This window comes from Talpa occidentalis, unplaced genomic scaffold, assembly GCF_014898055.3.
Source record: "Talpa occidentalis isolate TD23 unplaced genomic scaffold, MPIMG_talOcc4v2.1 talOcc4.5, whole genome shotgun sequence".
Lineage (NCBI taxonomy): Eukaryota > Metazoa > Chordata > Mammalia > Eulipotyphla > Talpidae > Talpa > Talpa occidentalis.
Genome location: NW_023604861.1, coordinates 96,247,599 through 96,264,075, shown reverse-complemented (window position 1 = coordinate 96,264,075; position 16,477 = coordinate 96,247,599). Strand labels below are relative to the sequence as shown.

The 16,477-nt window shown below is 54.7% G+C and overlaps 1 protein-coding gene across 4 annotated transcripts in view; it reads left to right on the top strand.

Moving 5' to 3' along the window:
• The window catches only part of PSD4 (pleckstrin and Sec7 domain containing 4), a 31,991-nt gene extending 18,074 nt beyond the window's left edge, over positions 1 to 13,917 (top strand). For all 4 annotated transcript variants that reach the window (XM_037527805.2, XM_037527803.2, XM_037527804.2 and 1 more), the window contains 15 exons: positions 1,167 to 1,292; positions 1,592 to 1,652; positions 2,112 to 2,490; positions 4,949 to 5,125; positions 5,580 to 5,660; positions 5,807 to 5,919; positions 6,148 to 6,206; positions 6,421 to 6,510; positions 7,552 to 7,595; positions 7,959 to 8,119; positions 9,026 to 9,096; positions 9,216 to 9,379; positions 9,856 to 10,000; positions 10,318 to 10,461; positions 12,099 to 13,917. In XM_037527805.2, the coding sequence (XP_037383702.1) occupies positions 1,167 to 1,292; positions 1,592 to 1,652; positions 2,112 to 2,490; positions 4,949 to 5,125; positions 5,580 to 5,660; positions 5,807 to 5,919; positions 6,148 to 6,206; positions 6,421 to 6,510; positions 7,552 to 7,595; positions 7,959 to 8,119; positions 9,026 to 9,096; positions 9,216 to 9,379; positions 9,856 to 10,000; positions 10,318 to 10,461; positions 12,099 to 12,356 (2,073 nt within the window). In that variant the 3' untranslated portion in view covers positions 12,357 to 13,917. The remainder of the gene's footprint in view (positions 1 to 1,166; positions 1,293 to 1,591; positions 1,653 to 2,111; positions 2,491 to 4,948; positions 5,126 to 5,579; positions 5,661 to 5,806; positions 5,920 to 6,147; positions 6,207 to 6,420; positions 6,511 to 7,551; positions 7,596 to 7,958; positions 8,120 to 9,025; positions 9,097 to 9,215; positions 9,380 to 9,855; positions 10,001 to 10,317; positions 10,462 to 12,098) is intronic.
• Positions 13,918 to 16,477: the final 2,560 nt, after the last annotated feature.

Here is a 16,477-nt window from a genome sequence, read left to right as displayed (position 1 = left end):
GAAGGACCGAAGTACACTGCTGAGGGGAGCAGCGGGCGGCAGGAGAGGTCTGCGCGCCACGTGGGACCCTCCTCTGGTGGCCGGGGAGCAGCCGGGGTCGGCGCCACAGAGGCCGCGGGCCGCTTTGCAACCCAGCGCTCAACCGCTGCGCCACCGGGGAGGGGGCCTGAATATACTTCTTAGACACTAGGGCCTTTTGGAATCCTGGAGTCAGAGCAGAAAAACAGGCCTAGTGTGGCCTTCAGAATTGTAGGAAGTTTTAGCAATACCACAATGTCAGCTGGATGTAAAGGCACTTAAGGCACACATGTCTCATCTGGCCAGCTCCAAGGGGCTGTGGTATCTGGATGCCTATTGCAGCATATTCCAGACCGTTCTCACACTCTGTCTCCCACCTCTCAGACATTACTAACTGCAACACGACAAGGGTGAGCCTGCAAGGATGGGATGTCTATTTTAAGAGATCCATCTTCACTTAGGAGATTTGAGCATTTTGTTACTTTAGCTCACCATCTTCCCTTCTGCCCCCTCCCCCTCCAGTGTCAACAGATGAGGCTCCTATAACAAAGGCAGTCCTTGACATCTACTGGGACAAGTTATGTGAGACAACAGAGAGCACGGTTTTCCCAGGGAGGCCTCTGCTTAAGAGATAAGACTACTCAAGATGACAGAGAGGGCTGTAACTTTCTAATCTCTCTAATCCCAGAGAACAGTGGAGAAGAGTTGCTAGTCCTGCAGCTGTGTCTCCCCACCCGGGGATCAGAGGACTCCTGAGTACTGTGGGAGTTCCCTCCACCCATAGGCCAGGGGTCTCAGTGAGGGCGGTCATGGCTTGTCCTGCAGAAGTGTGTTATCTCAGGACCTTCTTGTTCTCAGGCACATGGGGCCTCCTAGGGATGCCTAGGAGCCCCGTCCTTAGAGCTGGCAGCTTGCCCCCTCTTGGATAGCAGCGCTACGCTCAGTGCCTGGGGCTGTCACCGTGGCCCTCAGCGCCTCCTTGCGCGGTGCTCCAGGAGGCATGACGTTGGCGCGTGGAGCAGAGAAGACTAGAAGACAGTGGACATGGACAGGAAGCCCAGAGGGTCTTGTGGAGTGTGAGAAAGGCCCTGGGAACAGGTTCCCTTTCTCAAACCTCTCTCTTCCTTTCCTCTCTCCCTCTCTCTAAGACTGGTCTGGGAGATAGTCTTAACCCTGCGCCCTCTGCAACACCCTGTGCAGACAAAGCATCGCCCTGGGAAATGGAACACGCTGGATCTGAACCTAGCTCTGCCACACATGCTGTGCAACCTTGGGCAAGTCACTTCCCTTCTCTGGTCCTCACCTCCATCTGACAAGGACGAGTGCGAACTCAATGATTTTCAGGCCCAGCACTCCCAGGGTGTGGGTCTTCTTCCACCCAGGATTCCTTTTCTAAACTGAGGGCCTGGACTGGACCACGTATTCTGGGTCGGGGGACAGCAGCAAGGAGGGAGGACTGTGTATACTCCCCATTACTCTCCCTTCCTCTCCTTTCCCCTCTCACTGCCTGGCCACTGCCTTCACTTCTCAGTGCCACCAGGACTCATGATGACACCGGTGCCTCTCTCCACAGGCCCAGCCCAGCTCTGAGGACTGGCAGACAGAAGAGGGTCCTCTTCTCCCCGAGGGCATAGGTGAGACCCAACATGGGAGGCTGGGAAATTAGGTGATGGGAGCCTTTGGAATCCCGGGTGTCATTAACTAGTTGCAATGTATTGGGTTGGAATCAGACGGGTTGAGGTTAAAGCCTGCTCTGGGACTTCATCAGTACAGCGGGTTTTAAAATACTCATTTCATAGAGCAAATGAAATATACAAATGACCCAGCATTTTCAATGCCTGGTCTTAGTGGATCAGCAAGTCCTGAACCCCAGTTGTCTTGGGGCTCAAGTGCTGGGAGTTCACGGCCCACAGCCTTTGCATGTGGGAGGTCACTGCCCCAAGGAGGGACAGGACATGCTGCCCAGCCTCAGGGGAGGAGCCCTGGGAGGGAGCTGGTAAGGTGGCAGCCAGGCTCTTCGGCCTCTGCCGGTCCCTTGGCCCTCAGCCTGCCTCTCACATCCCATGCCCACCTCACTCCATGCTCTTCCCCAGGTGACAGGGATGCTGAGTGTCCCCAGGAGTCAGCTTCCTACGCTCTGGCCCCCAGCCCCTGGGGGAGCCCAACCACTTCGCCGGAGCCTCGCAGCCCTGAGTCTGAGAGCAGGGGCCCCAGCTCCAGACCCAGCCCAGTGACGTCCCAGCAAGGCAGCCCACAACACCAGAGCTGCCCCACAGGCACTGCTCTTCCCGAGCGGACACTAGATGCTTCGTGCCCTTCACTCTTGGAGACAGATGGGGCAGAGCCAAGTTCCCTGGAGAAAGAGGAGGAAGGAGAGACCCCAGACCCAGAGAAGGAAGTGAGCAGCGAGGGCCCAGCGGGGCCAGCAGCTGGAGTCATGCAGCCTGACGCCCCCTTGACTCCCACGGGAGGGTGAGTGATCCTGGTGGCTCTGGGCTCCTGCGTGCATGCGCTTAGGAACACCCTGGTCTGGGGGAGCACGAGAAACGCACATTGGGATTTTACATACTAAAGCCTGGACTACATAACAAGGCCCCAGTAGAGTGAAGACAGAGGCTTGAAAGCACGAGAAACTGAAGAGCTGACAATTGAGTGCGCTGAGCAAGGCTGGACAGAGCAGTGGAGGGGAGGAGCATGTCCAGGGAGCCCGCATACGTGCTTGAGAAGTGGGAGCTGCAGAGGCAGGTCTGGGAGTGAAGGTTGGGGCTGTGATATGGGGCTTATATGCTGCTTTGAGGAGGTGATGGGGAAATTCTTCCAGCAGCCTGGACCGAGGGTGCTGCTCTGATCTCCCTGGATGTGAGTGCCTAGGAGAGGTTTGAGTGGGACCGAGGGAATGGAACTGGGGCCCAGAGCAGGAATAGATAACCGCAGAACTATGACAGTGGTGGGGAGGGACCGACTGGGAAAGGAGTATAGGTGGTTTCCTGCCTCAGGAGGCTGCATGGAGACTGTCCCAGGGTCAGGAAAGGGGTTTTACTCTCTGTTTGGCTAGAAGGGTCGTGTTGCAGAGACCAGGAAGAAGCAGCAGTTGTTCAGGTCTGATGTAATACTGCACTGGTTGGAGGGTTGACCCCATGCCAGTCTCATTGTCATTGCGTCGTGGCAACCAGAATCCAGAGAAGCATGTGGAAGAGCATGCTGTCCTTGGGGGTGTTCAGAGGCTTCAGAGGTGATCAGAGGAGTCTCTCGGTTTCTAAAAAGGTGTTGGTTTGTTTTACCAAAAACTAAAGTAAGTTCAATTCAAAACAAGAGTAAATCAATCCACCTAAAAGGAGAAACATGCTTTCATAGTGAATAATGAAAAAGGGTTTAATTGGGGCTTTCTTGGTGACACGATTACAGAACTTAGTTTATTTCATCTTATATTTAGCACCTATGAGGTTTAACTTTCAGCACAAGTTCACTGTCACGGAAAGGTCATTTTCATTTCATCTCAATTATTTCACTATTAGATGTTCTTTATTATTTATTAATAATAATATTATTAAATTATTATATCTATTTTGTTAGTAACAGCTTTCTTGAGATAAAAATCACTTGTATTCATTTACTTGTATTCATGAGTGTTTATAACCATGTAATATTTTTTCTCCCAAGTGCTTCCCCATCTAGATGTTGTTTTGTTAGCAATGCTAAAGTGATGAGGTCATTTCTGTAAAATACCTTAGGGCTTTGTCACCTGACTATCCACTAATTCTCTTTGGATGTGACAGTCAGTATTTTTATTTTCTCCTTTTCGCTTGTTTGCAAGACTAACCTCCAGTTCTTCCCTGCACAGGGACTTTCCCTGTGATTCCTGGAACCTTCCAGCATCACTTTCAGGGACTTCATGAAATCTTAGGCTCTTTTGCAAGATTTGTAATCCTACTTTTCGGTTGGTTTTCCTTAGTTATGTGCATGGCTGGGTGTATGGGAGCCCCGGCAGGCAGTGAGAGGATTGCAGCAAAGGCACTGATCCAGTAGGGGCAGAGATGGACAGAGATGGACAGCCATGTTAATGCAGAGGGCTGCTGAGTGTTTTATAAGTGGTCGGTATATCAGTGAAGAGTTGCCTGTCCTGGGGACCTTTGCTATCTCTACCACTCTAACTGGGCACTGCATCACAGGGATACCTCACCCCTGTCTGTAATGTGGCAGGGGAACTGAAGTCAGGTAGATCTTAGACTTGGGACTTGTGAGGTTCTCAGTGTCTCAGTCTGCATGCTCTCTGGTCTGTCTGGGTTGCCAGGCAGGCCTGAGAAGATGGTCCCCATCCAAGGTCTTTCTTTACCAGGGTGCTGCCAATACAAGGAGGGAGGTTGGATCACCTGGCCTCCCCTGGCTGTCACCATTCCTACTGCTAGAGCCTAGATTCCTGCTCTCACCTTTGTCCCTTCCTGGCTCCAGATCTTGGAGTGGGGTGGGGGGGGGGAGGGGAGGGCTGGAGTAGGCTGGGGGTAGGGGAGGAGGCCTTATGACGATGGCAGGACAGGTGAGGCCCGACAGGCCCACCCTCCTTAGAATGGACTAAACACCTTTGGGGTCTTCAAAGGGCTGCACTTGCCACTTGAGGTACACTGGGCTCAGAACCTCCCTGTGGTTCACCTGAGCATGTGGCAAGTCCCAGGCTTGGTTTCCATCTTTGCTGGCTTTGCAGGACACTGCCCTATCTGGGTTCCTCAAGTGCCTGGCAGGCCGGATTGGCCATCCGTGACCCTGTCTGTCCCCTGGGTGAGGGCCTGGTCCAGTTTCTGTACCTCTTTGGTCCTGAGCTCCAGCGCCCCTGAGCTCTGGGCTGGACTCTGAGTACTCTCTCCAAGACTTGACTCAGAACCCCTCCATGTCCATCCCAAGTGGGATGTCTGACGGCACCAATGGACTCCTACAGGCTTCCCGAGGACCCCGTGCCCCAAGCCCACTTCCCAGTGGAAGGCCAGAAGCCACAGGCTGGAGACAAGCTGGCTAATGGTGTCAGCAGTGAGAAAGTGGCCTGGAACTTGGCCTCTCGCCTCTATCACCTGGAGGGCTTCCGGAAGTCTGAAGTGGCTGCTCACCTGAGGAAGAAGTAAGTGGCTTTGAGCCTGAGTAAGTCTCAGGGCTGAGGCGGGATGGAGAGGAGCTGCCAAAAGGTTCCCTTCATGGCTGCCCCTCCCACCATGTCCCTCCAGCCCCACTGGCATCCCAGCATTCCTATCATTGTGCATCTTCCCCTCGCCCCCTTTCTCTCCCTCTTGCCAGGCCTGCTCCTTCCCCTCAGTCACACTGCATCACCCCTTCTTCACACCCTGGACACTGCAGGACACTGCACCACCTTGCCTCTTCCCTCTCCAACTCCATGTCTCCCTCCAGCTCCACACTGGATGGAGGGGCTAGTGGCAGGCTGGCGCTTTGCCCTCTTGGGTCCTAGGGCCCAACCTTTCCCTTTCTTGGTCCTGGCCTGTCAGGCCCAGGCTGTGTGCAGGCCCTGGGGCTCCCATCCCAAGACTCCCTTTTGACTTCATCACCATTTCCCTCCACAGCAATGACTTCAGCAGGGCTGTGGCTGAGGAGTATTTGTCCTTCTTCCAGTTTGGCGGCCAGAGCCTGGACCGTGCCCTCCGGTAGGCCTTTGGGCCTTTCTGGGAGGACATAGAGGAGGGATGGTTGCAGGGTGGTGGCGTGGCTGAGGCTGGAATCTGGTCCTTCCTCTGAGGCCTGCTGGCCACCCTGGCCTGAGCTCCATCCCTGATTCTGGCCCTCCTTCTAGGGGCTTCCTCCAGGCCCTGGTGCTGAGTGGGGAGACTCAGGAACGGGAGCGAATCCTCTACCAGTTCTCCAGACGCTTCCATTACTGCAATCCCGGGGTCTTCTCCTCAGTAGGTAGGGAGGGGCTGGCCCCAAGGCAGGGCAGGGGGACTTTGGGGCACCCAGGAGGATGGCATGGATGTGTCCCCATGACTGCTAAGGAAGGAGGTCACTGGGTGGCTGCTGGTAAGAAAGTGTTTGTGGGGGGGTAGAACCGGAGCATTGGGGGTCACCCAGCCAGTGTGGGCAGAGGAAGCACAGGTGTTCAATTGCACTTTCTCTCCATTTACCTCTTATGGGCAGATTCCGTCCACACCTTGACCTGTGCCATCATGCTCCTTAACACAGACCTGCACGGACAGGTGAGAGGTGGGGACAGTGTCCGTGGGATCCAAGGCAGGCAATGGGTGGGGGGACTGGAAGAGGGAAGTTGGGACCAAAGCCTGGGATGGGGTCAGCATAAAGTCCTGTGGAATGTGGCATGGGGAACTGGAGGAGGTTCTGGAATGACTAGCCACGGGGTTATCCTGCTGGGGGAAGTGTGCACCTGCTATCCACTTCTGTTTGTGGCCATAGAACATCGGGAAAAGCATGAGCTGCCAGGAATTCATCACCAACCTGAATGGCCTGCGGGATGGTGGCAACTTCCCGAAGGAGCTGCTGAAGGTACCATAATGGGGATCCCCGGGGAGAATGCTGAGCCCAGGCCTAGCCCTGCCCAAGAACCCCTGGGAGGACAGGGCTTGCTTACTGAAGGGCTGCTAGACCTGTGCCCCTGGCCAGCAGTGTTGGCATCACCTTGGCATCTGTTAACTGGTGCATATTTGACTCCTGCGCCCCCACGGATCTACTGTCTCAGAATTTCTGGGCCTGGGGCCCCTAAAATGTTATATTGAGCTCCCAGATGATTCATAGTCCCCTGAAGTCTGAGAAACACTGGTTTTGGGGTTCTCTGAGTGAACATAAGGAAAAAGCTTTAAGTGCTAGAAGTCTGGAGCTGGGACTTGGGAGCCAGGTATTGTGAGGTTTGAATTCTAGTCTTGACCAACTCGGGATCCTCCTGGGGGTCATAAGCACTTTGTAATGTTGATATTACAGTGAAATAAAGCTTGCCAAGTGCTCAGCATAGTGCCTGGCACACAGCACGCCTTTCATAAGCAAATGCAGCTTGTGCTCTTTTGTCTAGTAAAACATTTATTGAGCAGTTCCTATGTGCCAGGCACCTTGCTGGGCAATGCTAGGACTGCAGATCATCTAATATTTCCAGGTATATTAGTTCAAAGCACTCCATCCATCCATCCATCCATCCATCCATCCATCCATCCATCCATCCATGCATCCAGTGAGCCACTCATTGTACATTCATTACCCTTGTCAGTCAGCTATTCCTTCTCTGTCAGATGCCTCTGGACAGGATGGCATGTGGGTGACTCATTTCTTCTTCAAGAGAACTAGTTCAGGCCAGGTAGGGACTGGGCTTGCATTGCTCATCCTTATGTCTCCAGCACCTGGCACAGGCATGCCGCAAATGCTCCACAGTAGTTGTCTGTATGCATGTGTGGATGAACCGCTTCCCTGCTCAAGGAAGAAGGGCAGCTCTGTTGGGGTGAACAGGTGGGCTGCAGCATGCTCCTCTCCCAGCTGTGCTGGAGAGTTTGCACCCTAGAGTCTGAGCCTTCCCTGCCCACCTGTGTGTTTCTGTTCCAGGCCCTCTACTGGTCAATCCGAAGTGAGAAGCTAGAGTGGGCAGTGTAAGTAAGAGTCCCCTCGCCCTGCCTCTCTCCCGTGTCTCTGGGCATGTCCTCCCTCCACCTGCCCACCTGAGAGCTGGAGAAGTTCGGGGCCCTGCCTTTGAGTGGGGTGGAGCCTGAGGCAGGGCCCTGTGCCAGTCTCAGAGTGGGAGAGAGTCCCTCAGAGAGGGAGAGAGTCCCAGGTAATACTTGGAGGAGCCAGAGGCAGTGTGTGTGGGGGTTGGCAGTGGTTCCAGGATCAGTGGGGTGGACACCTTTTGGGGGATCCTGGAGTCTGGCTCCCCAGTAGAAGAAGGGGTGCTGATGCCCTGGGAAGCAGTGTTTCCCTCCTCTGGGCCTTCAGCCTGATTCTCTCTTGTTCAGGGATGAAGAAGATGCAAGCAGGCCTGAGAAGGCCCAGTCATCTCCCCTGGCTGGCAAGATGGGCAGCCCCTTCCTCCAGCTAGCCCAGGACCCCACCGCGCCCACCTATAAGCAGGGCATCCTGGCTCGGAAGATGCATCACGATGCAGATGGCAAGAAGAGTGAGTGTCTGCTGCCTGGCTGCTGCGTGGGAGTGTCTGTCTGTCTGGGAACAGCGTGATGTGTGTGGAGCTGCTTTGCTCAGGGACAGGTGCTCACATGTGCACAGGTCAAGGACAGGCTGTTCTATTCCTTCCTCACCGATGACCAGGGACTGAGCATTCCCTGTCCCCGGACCCCTCTGGTGAGGCATAAATCAGCCAAGCACAGCAGGGCCTAGGATAAAAGGTAGAAATTGCTGAGAGGTGTAGGGGTGGCCAGATCAAGTATGGGGATGTAGAGGGGAAAAGGTTTTACTTTTTGTTTTGGAGGGGGGAGTGTGGGGGACAAGATAGTGAAGGCTCTGGGAAATGATGCTCTCTGAGCTGAACTCTGGAGGAAGAGAGGGTCTGGATGTTTGAAATTGAGCAAAGGTAAGGTGGATTTGTTCTGAACAGGGACAGGTGAGAGCGGTGGAGATGTGTTTGGGCCTCGGTCCCAGACGGCTGCAAGCTTGAGAACAGGCAGGGCCAGGGCCAGAGCAGTAGAAAATCCCAGCCTGGGAGCTAGCGTGTGGCTGTGAGAAGCCCCGGGGCCTGAGTAAGGAGGTGACCACATTCCGCCTGAGCCCTGGGCCTCTGAGAGGGGAGCAGGAAGCTGTTTGGGTGCAATGTGCTGGTGGTGGCGTTTGAAAGGGCATGTTCTGTGTGAATGTTTGGATTTGCACGTAAGTGGCTGGTTTGGCTTTCAGTCATATGTGGCATGTTACTGGTTCGTTCGCGGTAGGGTGTGTCTTTTGTGTCGGCATGCCTCTGCCTCTGCTTGTTTGTGTGCACCCTGGGGAGATACTGGCAAGGGGGAGGGAGAGGAGGACTTTGCATCTGGATGGGGGTGCCACGGCCCACCTTCCTGTTCTGTACCTGGGGCAGCGCCATGGGGCAAGCGCGGCTGGAAGATGTTCCACACCTTGCTGCGAGGGATGGTCCTCTACTTCCTGAAGGTAGGAAGGCTGTCCACACCCCCAAGGGCAGGGTGGGGAATAGGGAAGGACCTCGGATGTTTGGGAGGGGCAGCAAGTGACAACAACCCTCCTTTCTGAAACCCCTTGTCCTGTGGCAGGGAGAGGACCACAGCCCTGAGGGGGAGATTTTGGTGGGGCAGATGGTGGATGAGCCCGTTGGGGTGCACCACTCGCTGGCCACCCCCGCCACCCATTACACCAAGAAGCCGCATGTCTTCCAGCTGCGGACTGCAGACTGGCGCCTCTACCTCTTCCAGGCACCGTAAGTCCCTGGGGTGGAAGACAAGTAGCAAGGCCCCAGTTCTCCTACCCCTGCCCTCTGCTCACCCTCTGCTGGCCGCTGGGCAGCCATGGCGGGAGCTATGTCTTGACCAGGAAACAGCGACCACTAGGGCTCCTAGGCTGTCCCGAGGAAGCATGAGGGCTTCCTGCCCCCACCCACTTTGCCAGTACATCAGCCTCTTTCTTGTAAGCCTGGACTAGGCCTCCCAATTCTGAACAGAGGATTCCAGGAAGTCACTAGCAATGGACCTATCATTATAAGATCTATTGCCATCCTAGATTTTCCTTTTTGACCTGTGAGAAGTCCACTTGAAGAGTCTACCGCTCTGCTAGGGGCAGGGTTCCTGGCTTTCCGAGGCTGAGTCTTGAGCTACTGGACATAGGAGATTGGGGGAGGTGGGGCAGATGACCAGACTAGTTCCGACCCTGGGCACAGACAGCCTGCTCTGCCCACAGCACTGCCAAGGAGATGAGTTCTTGGATCACTCGCATCAACCTGGCCGCTGCCACACACTCGGCGCCACCCTTCCCTGCAGCCGTGGGCTCCCAGCGCAGATTTGTCCGGCCCATCCTACCCATGGGCCCTGCCCAGAGCTCTCTGGTATGGCTTCCGGGAAGTGCAGCTAGGAGAGGGGCTGCATCTGAACTGAGCCAGAGGACTAGTGGGGGAGAGAGAAGGGGCAGGGCTGTACCCTGGGCTCTGGAGTGGAGAAGCCTGGGCACCTGGCCTGGGAGGGGGGCCGGGAGGAGAGGTGCTGCTGCACATCTGTAGTCGGGGGACAGAGGAGGGGGCTGCACTGCTGGGCTCTGGAGTGAAGAGGGGGATAGAGTTGCATACCTGGATCCTGAAACAGGGGTGGGGGGTGCAGGTAAGGGGAGAGAACTCGGGACAGCTTCTCCCACCGCCTCCCATCCCAGGAAGAGCAGCATCGATCCCATGAAAACTGCCTGGATGCTGCCTCAGATGACCTGCTGGATCTGCAAAGGCACTTACCAGAGCGGAGGGGCCGCAGCCGAGAGCTGGAGGATTACCGCTTGCGGAAGGAGTATCTGGAGCATGAGGTGAGGCACCTGAGTCTCACAGCCAGCCAGGCCACTCCGGCCTTTGGGGCCCCTTTTGCCTCCTCAGCTGGACCCTCTGCTGCTCCCTTGTGGCCACATCTGTCCCTGCATCCTGGGCTCTGTTCATTGCTGGGGGCAACGGGCGGCATTTGTGTGACCACATCCGGCTCTGTGGGCGCTGCCTGTACATTTGCAGGCAGATGCACGTGCAGGGGCATGCATAGAGTGTGTGCTTGTGTGCAGCAGGTCCCATTGCTTCTTGTCTTGAAGGCTCATAGCAGCTGCTTGCCTGGAAACCAAATCTTAGGGCATGGTATTAAATATTTTTGTTCTCCACTAAGAATGTATTTGGTTCTCCAAAGTAAGAACTGTATTTTAGCTGATTCATTCCCCCTAATATCTAAGTAAGCAGTGCTTTTAGAGCTTGAATTGCTTGCGTGGGTTATCTTATTTTGTTACACAACAACTCGGTGTGTGTGTGGGGGGGGGAGGGCTATTACCTTCATTTTACAGAGGGGGAAACTGAAGCAGAGAAAGATGAAACAACTTGTCCAAACCTGATAAATGCGTGTGCTACTTCAGTCCCTGTCCAGTCCACAAATGCGTGGGCCTCATTTGTGGTTTTATTTAAGGAATGGCCTTTATTAGCTCTGTGATCCATGCTGAAATGTTTTTTTTTGCCTAATCCCACTATATTCCCTTAAATTTGGCCTCCTGTCCGTGCATATTCTGGGACCCTAAGCAGGAGGGGTAGGAGAGAGGCAATGTGAGAACAGAAGGGTTATGAGACCCAGAAAAGGAAGCTGAAGGTCAAGGTGGCCTCCTGGCCACACCTGCTGGTCCTCAGGCTGTGCTCTTTCTCCTGGCCCTGCCTGTCTTGTGGTTGCTGGTTGCAGCAGGGCCCAAAGGCCCTGGGTGTGGCTGAACCCCATTCTGACTGCAGAATCCCAGCCTCCCCTACCTCCCCACCCCACCCCCATCCACCAGCTGGGACTTTTAACAAGCCCCTGGCCATCCCTAGGCCTCATTTCCCTCTTTATAAAGCAGAGAATGATTCCTGCCCTGCCAGCCTCCTAGCAGCCAGCATGAGGGTCCCGTGGGATGGAGGTGGGGAATGCTTAGTAAACTGGGAACTGTATCCAAAGGATGCTAGTTACAGAGACCTTAGGAGTGTGAAACAGATGAGGGTTATCATGCTCTCCAGATGCCAATTGTTAAAATGCTATTCAGACTCAATTATGGTTCGGTACAGATGTGAGCTGTTTGTGTGCAGGGCTGCCCAGATCTCAGGCCTGGTGGGTTACAGATCTTTGAGTGTCTCTGAGATGTAACACGTTCTAGAGATGTTCGTTACTGCACTACAAAGTTGGCTATTAGAACAGGGCTGGGCTGATAGGTGTTATTATAATACCGTCCAGATAACTGCAGGGTTCTAATACTTTACTGCTGTGTTATGCAAGGGCTGGTTGCTCAAGTACAATGCAGTTAGCACACACTAGGTGTTGGCCTAGCCTCTCTCTGGACAAGTCTTTGTTGCCATAGCTTCTCACATGGGTGAGCTGCCTGTCCCCTGAATTCCAGCCTCCCCCTGACCTGGAGCCAGGGTGGTGCTTAGGGCTGGGGCTTGTGTGTTGTAGATAACCCGCTATGAGACGTACGTGCAGCTGCTGGTGACCCGTTTGCACTGCTCCTCGGATGACTTGGACCTGTGGGAAGAACAGCTGGGGAGGGAGGCTGGAGACCTGCAGGAGGCCAAGCCCAGCCTGAAAAAGTCCCACTCCAGCCCGTCTCTGCACCAGGATGAGGCCCCTACCACGGCTAAGGTGAAGCGCAACATCTCAGAGCGTAGAACCTACCGGAAGATCATCCCCAAGCGGAACCGCAACCAGCTGTGAAGCCAGCACTGCCACTCACAGACACTGGCCCCTGCTCTGGGTTGGACCAGAGATGAAACTCTGCAGAGCAGCCTTGTCTCCGTGCATCCTTGATGGGGGAGCGGGCCCTTTCCTCCCGGCTTCTCTTTCCCAGTGAATAGCCCATTTCCCCATAGTCCTCATCTCTCCCTTGCTCACTGGAGCTTCCCAGCACTGCTGTGCCTGCCCCTCAGGCAGTCCCTGGGCACTCCAAGGGAGGCAGGAGATTGAGAATTTGGCTCCATTCCCAGAGTGTGTCCCATGTCACCCTCCACCCCTCTGGAATCCAGAGTGACCTCGTTTCCTGGGCCTGGGGACAGTCAGTATTTTTTTGAGAATCAGTTTGCCCTGTCCTGGGCTGCTGGAGAGAATGAGGCAGCAGAGGTCTTTGGGCAGTCAGCGAGGGGAGCCCCATCCCTAGGGGTGGTCTTGCTCTGGGCAGCAGGCGACCTGCTGCTAGAGAGCCTGGAGATGCCGGCCAGCCTCCTGTGACAGGGAGCAGGGCCACTCAGCCCTGCATGGGGGGGACAGCCTTCTGAGCAGGGCAGGGCTTCAGGTGGCCTACTGGCGGGGGGCAACCAGGTGAGGTTGACTGGGGCCTGTGCCTTTTTCTCCTTCTGGTTCCTTTCCCTATAGTCATCCATGCACTAGGGGCTGACAGGAGGCCCCATCTCACCCACCCAATTGCTGATCAACACACCGCACTGATGGAGGTCAGTGAGAGCCAGAAGGGGTGTGGTCTCCAGAGCACTGTAGCGGCTGGGAACAAGGGGCCTTTGTTTCCCAGGCCACGGAAGGAGATTCTTCGGGTACAGACCCCAGGAAGCTGAGAGTAAGAGATGGTGGCACATTACCCTTGGGGGTTCTCTGGACAAGAGCCCAGGCTCCCTTCTCAGACCCCCATTCCTTACAGCTCCATTCCTGAAGGCTCCAGGACCCCTTTTTGCCCTCCCCCGGCCAGCACAGGGGCTTTGCTGGCCTCCCCGGAAGTCTCCTTGTGCACCCTCTGGCTGCCTCCCAGCTGGGCCTGTTCTCGGGGGAGGTTCCGGAGGCTGAGGGTCCTGAGGCTCTGCCTGTGGGAAGGAGGCTGGGCTGGAGGAGCAGCCACCATTGTCTCTGTTCAGCCAAGTGTGCGAGCAGGCTGCCTGCCCGCCGCCTGCTGGCTGACGCACTGCCTCTCCCTTCCTGCCGGCGCCCTCCTCCCTTCCATAATTGTAAGCAGCCCGGGGCCTGGAACGTCACCACGTGGGGCTGACCTTTGGAGACATGAAGAGTCCTGAACCAGGGCCCAGAGCTGGACCATGCACCCAATGGGTGCGCAATAAAAACAAGCCAAAGAAGGTGTGCAGGAGTGTGTGCGGAGGGGAGGGTCAGGCAGTTCTGGGTAGCTGGGGCTGCCTCCGGGTGACTTTTCTCTGAATGCCTATGTGTGTCTGTATATATGCGTCTGGTGTGTGTGTGTGTGCATGTCTGCATGTGTGTACAACACTTTGTGCAGGGGTCACCCATTTATAAGCCTATTAAAGCTGGAGGGGACCTCAGAATCATTTATTCATCAATTGACTCATTTGTTCACTGATTCCACAAATAATATTGACCACTTTTTATGGTCCAGTACTAGGATATTCAAAAGGAATGAAACATGTCTCTGACCTCCAAGGGATGGCCGTTCCACCCTTTGATCCCCAGATGTCAGTATAGTGGCGCATTTTATTCTGTTGGGGAGGCATGATGAAGACACATTCCCAGCCTAGACCCAGTGATTTGGGTCCCAGCTGGGTCAGGGACCTAGATATGTACTTTTCTTGGGAAACTGATGTGCAGGGGCAGTTGACAGCCATGGCAGAGTCCAGTTGCCCCATTTCATTGAACACTGAGTGTTGGGTGACTTGGCCCAGGGCTGATGTTCACAAGGTAAATGACCTCAGGGGGTTATTTCACCTCACTAAGCATGTGCCCTTATTTCTAAAACCAGAATAAAGGGTAGAGGTTCATCTACATGGGTGCACGTGTGGGACACTTTGATGCCACTTTGCTCTCTAGTCTCACATGAGGCCTTCAGAGCCGGATGAGGACGGTGGCACTGCTTGGCCTGGAGGCAGGGAAGTGGAGACTGGGCTGCTGGACTGTGGTTGTGACGGGTGACCACTGGGGGGCGGGCTTCCTCTTCCTAGCTTTCACCACCCAGGTGTCCAGCAGCAGAGCCCTGCCCCCGGGAGGCCAGCTGGGTGTCCAGCAGTCAGAAATATGGCCTTCCGCTTCTCTAATCCCACAGCGGCCGCAGCTGGCCCCCCACCACCCGGAGAAGCCTACCACTCAAAGGGCAGGATTGTGACATCTTCCTGTAGATGGAGCGGCATAAAGACATTTCTGGAAGCTTAAGGATCCTGGGTTAGGGGAGAAATGTGATCCTGTGGGCCTGTGTCTGATCTTGTAGCCACCACTCCCTCCCTTAACCACCTGAGGAGTCAGAAGGGCATAGGCTCATAAACGTGATTGCGTTTGTCTTCAGTTCCTTCCTTGCCATCCAGGGGGGCTCAGTCCCCTTGGACCTGCTTGATGCCACCACCTCCCCATCTCCCATATCTGCTCCTGGCTTTCTGCTGGCGACATTCATTTGTTGTTTGAAGAGCAACAAATTGTTGTTTGAGACTAGGGGCCTGGTCCTTTCCTTTGGTGGCTCAGAATCAGATAGAGACAGTGTTCGGGTGTTTGGGGGCTGGAGGGAGGCGGGATGAGGAAAACAACAGTGGGTGAGCTGAGGCCAGGTTGTAGGCACCATGCATGTGACTGAGGAGTGTGGTTTTTTTAAGCCGAAGAGGGACACTCTCACAGCTCGGCGGGCAGCTAGGGAGCCTTGCTTTCAGAAATGAAAAGGCCAATTGGTAGGAAGACGCCCTAATCTATTTGTGCAACTTCTCTGTAAGTCTAAAATAAGAAAAGAGGTTGGAGCCAGGGAAACAATGACCTGGAACCTTGGAACAACTAACCTGGTGATCCCACAACTGGTGTTTCCTCCTCCCACCCCACCCTGGCTTACCTGCCTGCTGCTGCTCGAGGCTTTCCTACCCCCAACCCTCTACCCCCTACCCCGGCTGCGTTCTCTGCTACCCCTTTGCCTCCCATTTTTTTGGATGTCTGTGCCTTCTCACCAACTAACCAGTTCACACCTCTACTCGTTCCCCTTCTCTTCCCTTTTCTGAGGAAGAGGGGCTTTCTGGGATCCAGAGGCTGAACCCTCCCCGCCAACCCCTCTTCCCCACCTGCCAGGCACCTCTCTCCTGCAGGGTTCCCGTCTGGGTCTTCGGGCCTACTGTCTACCCACTTTGCTGTCTTCCCTTGCCAACAACTTCAAATATCACCATCATGAGGACAAGAAACATAGAAAAGCCTGCATTGGACTCTGCATCCTGTAGCTGAGACCCACAGGATGTGGGGTCTCTGCCAGCTGCCTCCCTCTTCACCTGTTTCCTTCACACCAGACTCTTGGTCATCAAGTGTCATCAGTCTTTACCTGCTGGTCCCCAGGTGTGTGACCTCAGCAGCCTGGTCCCAGACTTGGGTGGCCTAGCTAGGGTCCCAGCGATTCCTTACCCAACTGTCTGACCAGGGCCAGTTACTTGGCCTCTTATGCTTCTGTTTCTTCTCTATAAAATGGAATAATAACCCTATTTACCTCACAGGGGTTTTGTGAAGATTATGTGAAATTATGTACGTAAACATCCCAGAACAATGCCTGGCACAAAGGAAAACTTCATAGGTTAGCTATTAGTATCCGACCTCGATGGCCTTACCTCATACACACCCCCACCCTGGATTCTGGCTCAGGTTCTGCTTGAAGGCTGGGCCTCCACCTTCAACTCTCCCTTTGCAGGAATGATGCAAGTCATTAATATGAACTCAAATAGGTTTTAGCAGGAAAGGGCACTGATTGACTTGGATAATTGGATAATCTGTGTGTAGGTCAGATGAGATTTAATCTTGGGCTCCACACTGAGCAAGGCCCCCATTTCTCTCCTGTTCTTCTGGTCTCCACCTTCCAGGCCAAGGAGGCAGAACAACCCTCATGGTACCAATATGGCGCCAGAACTTCCCAAGACTCA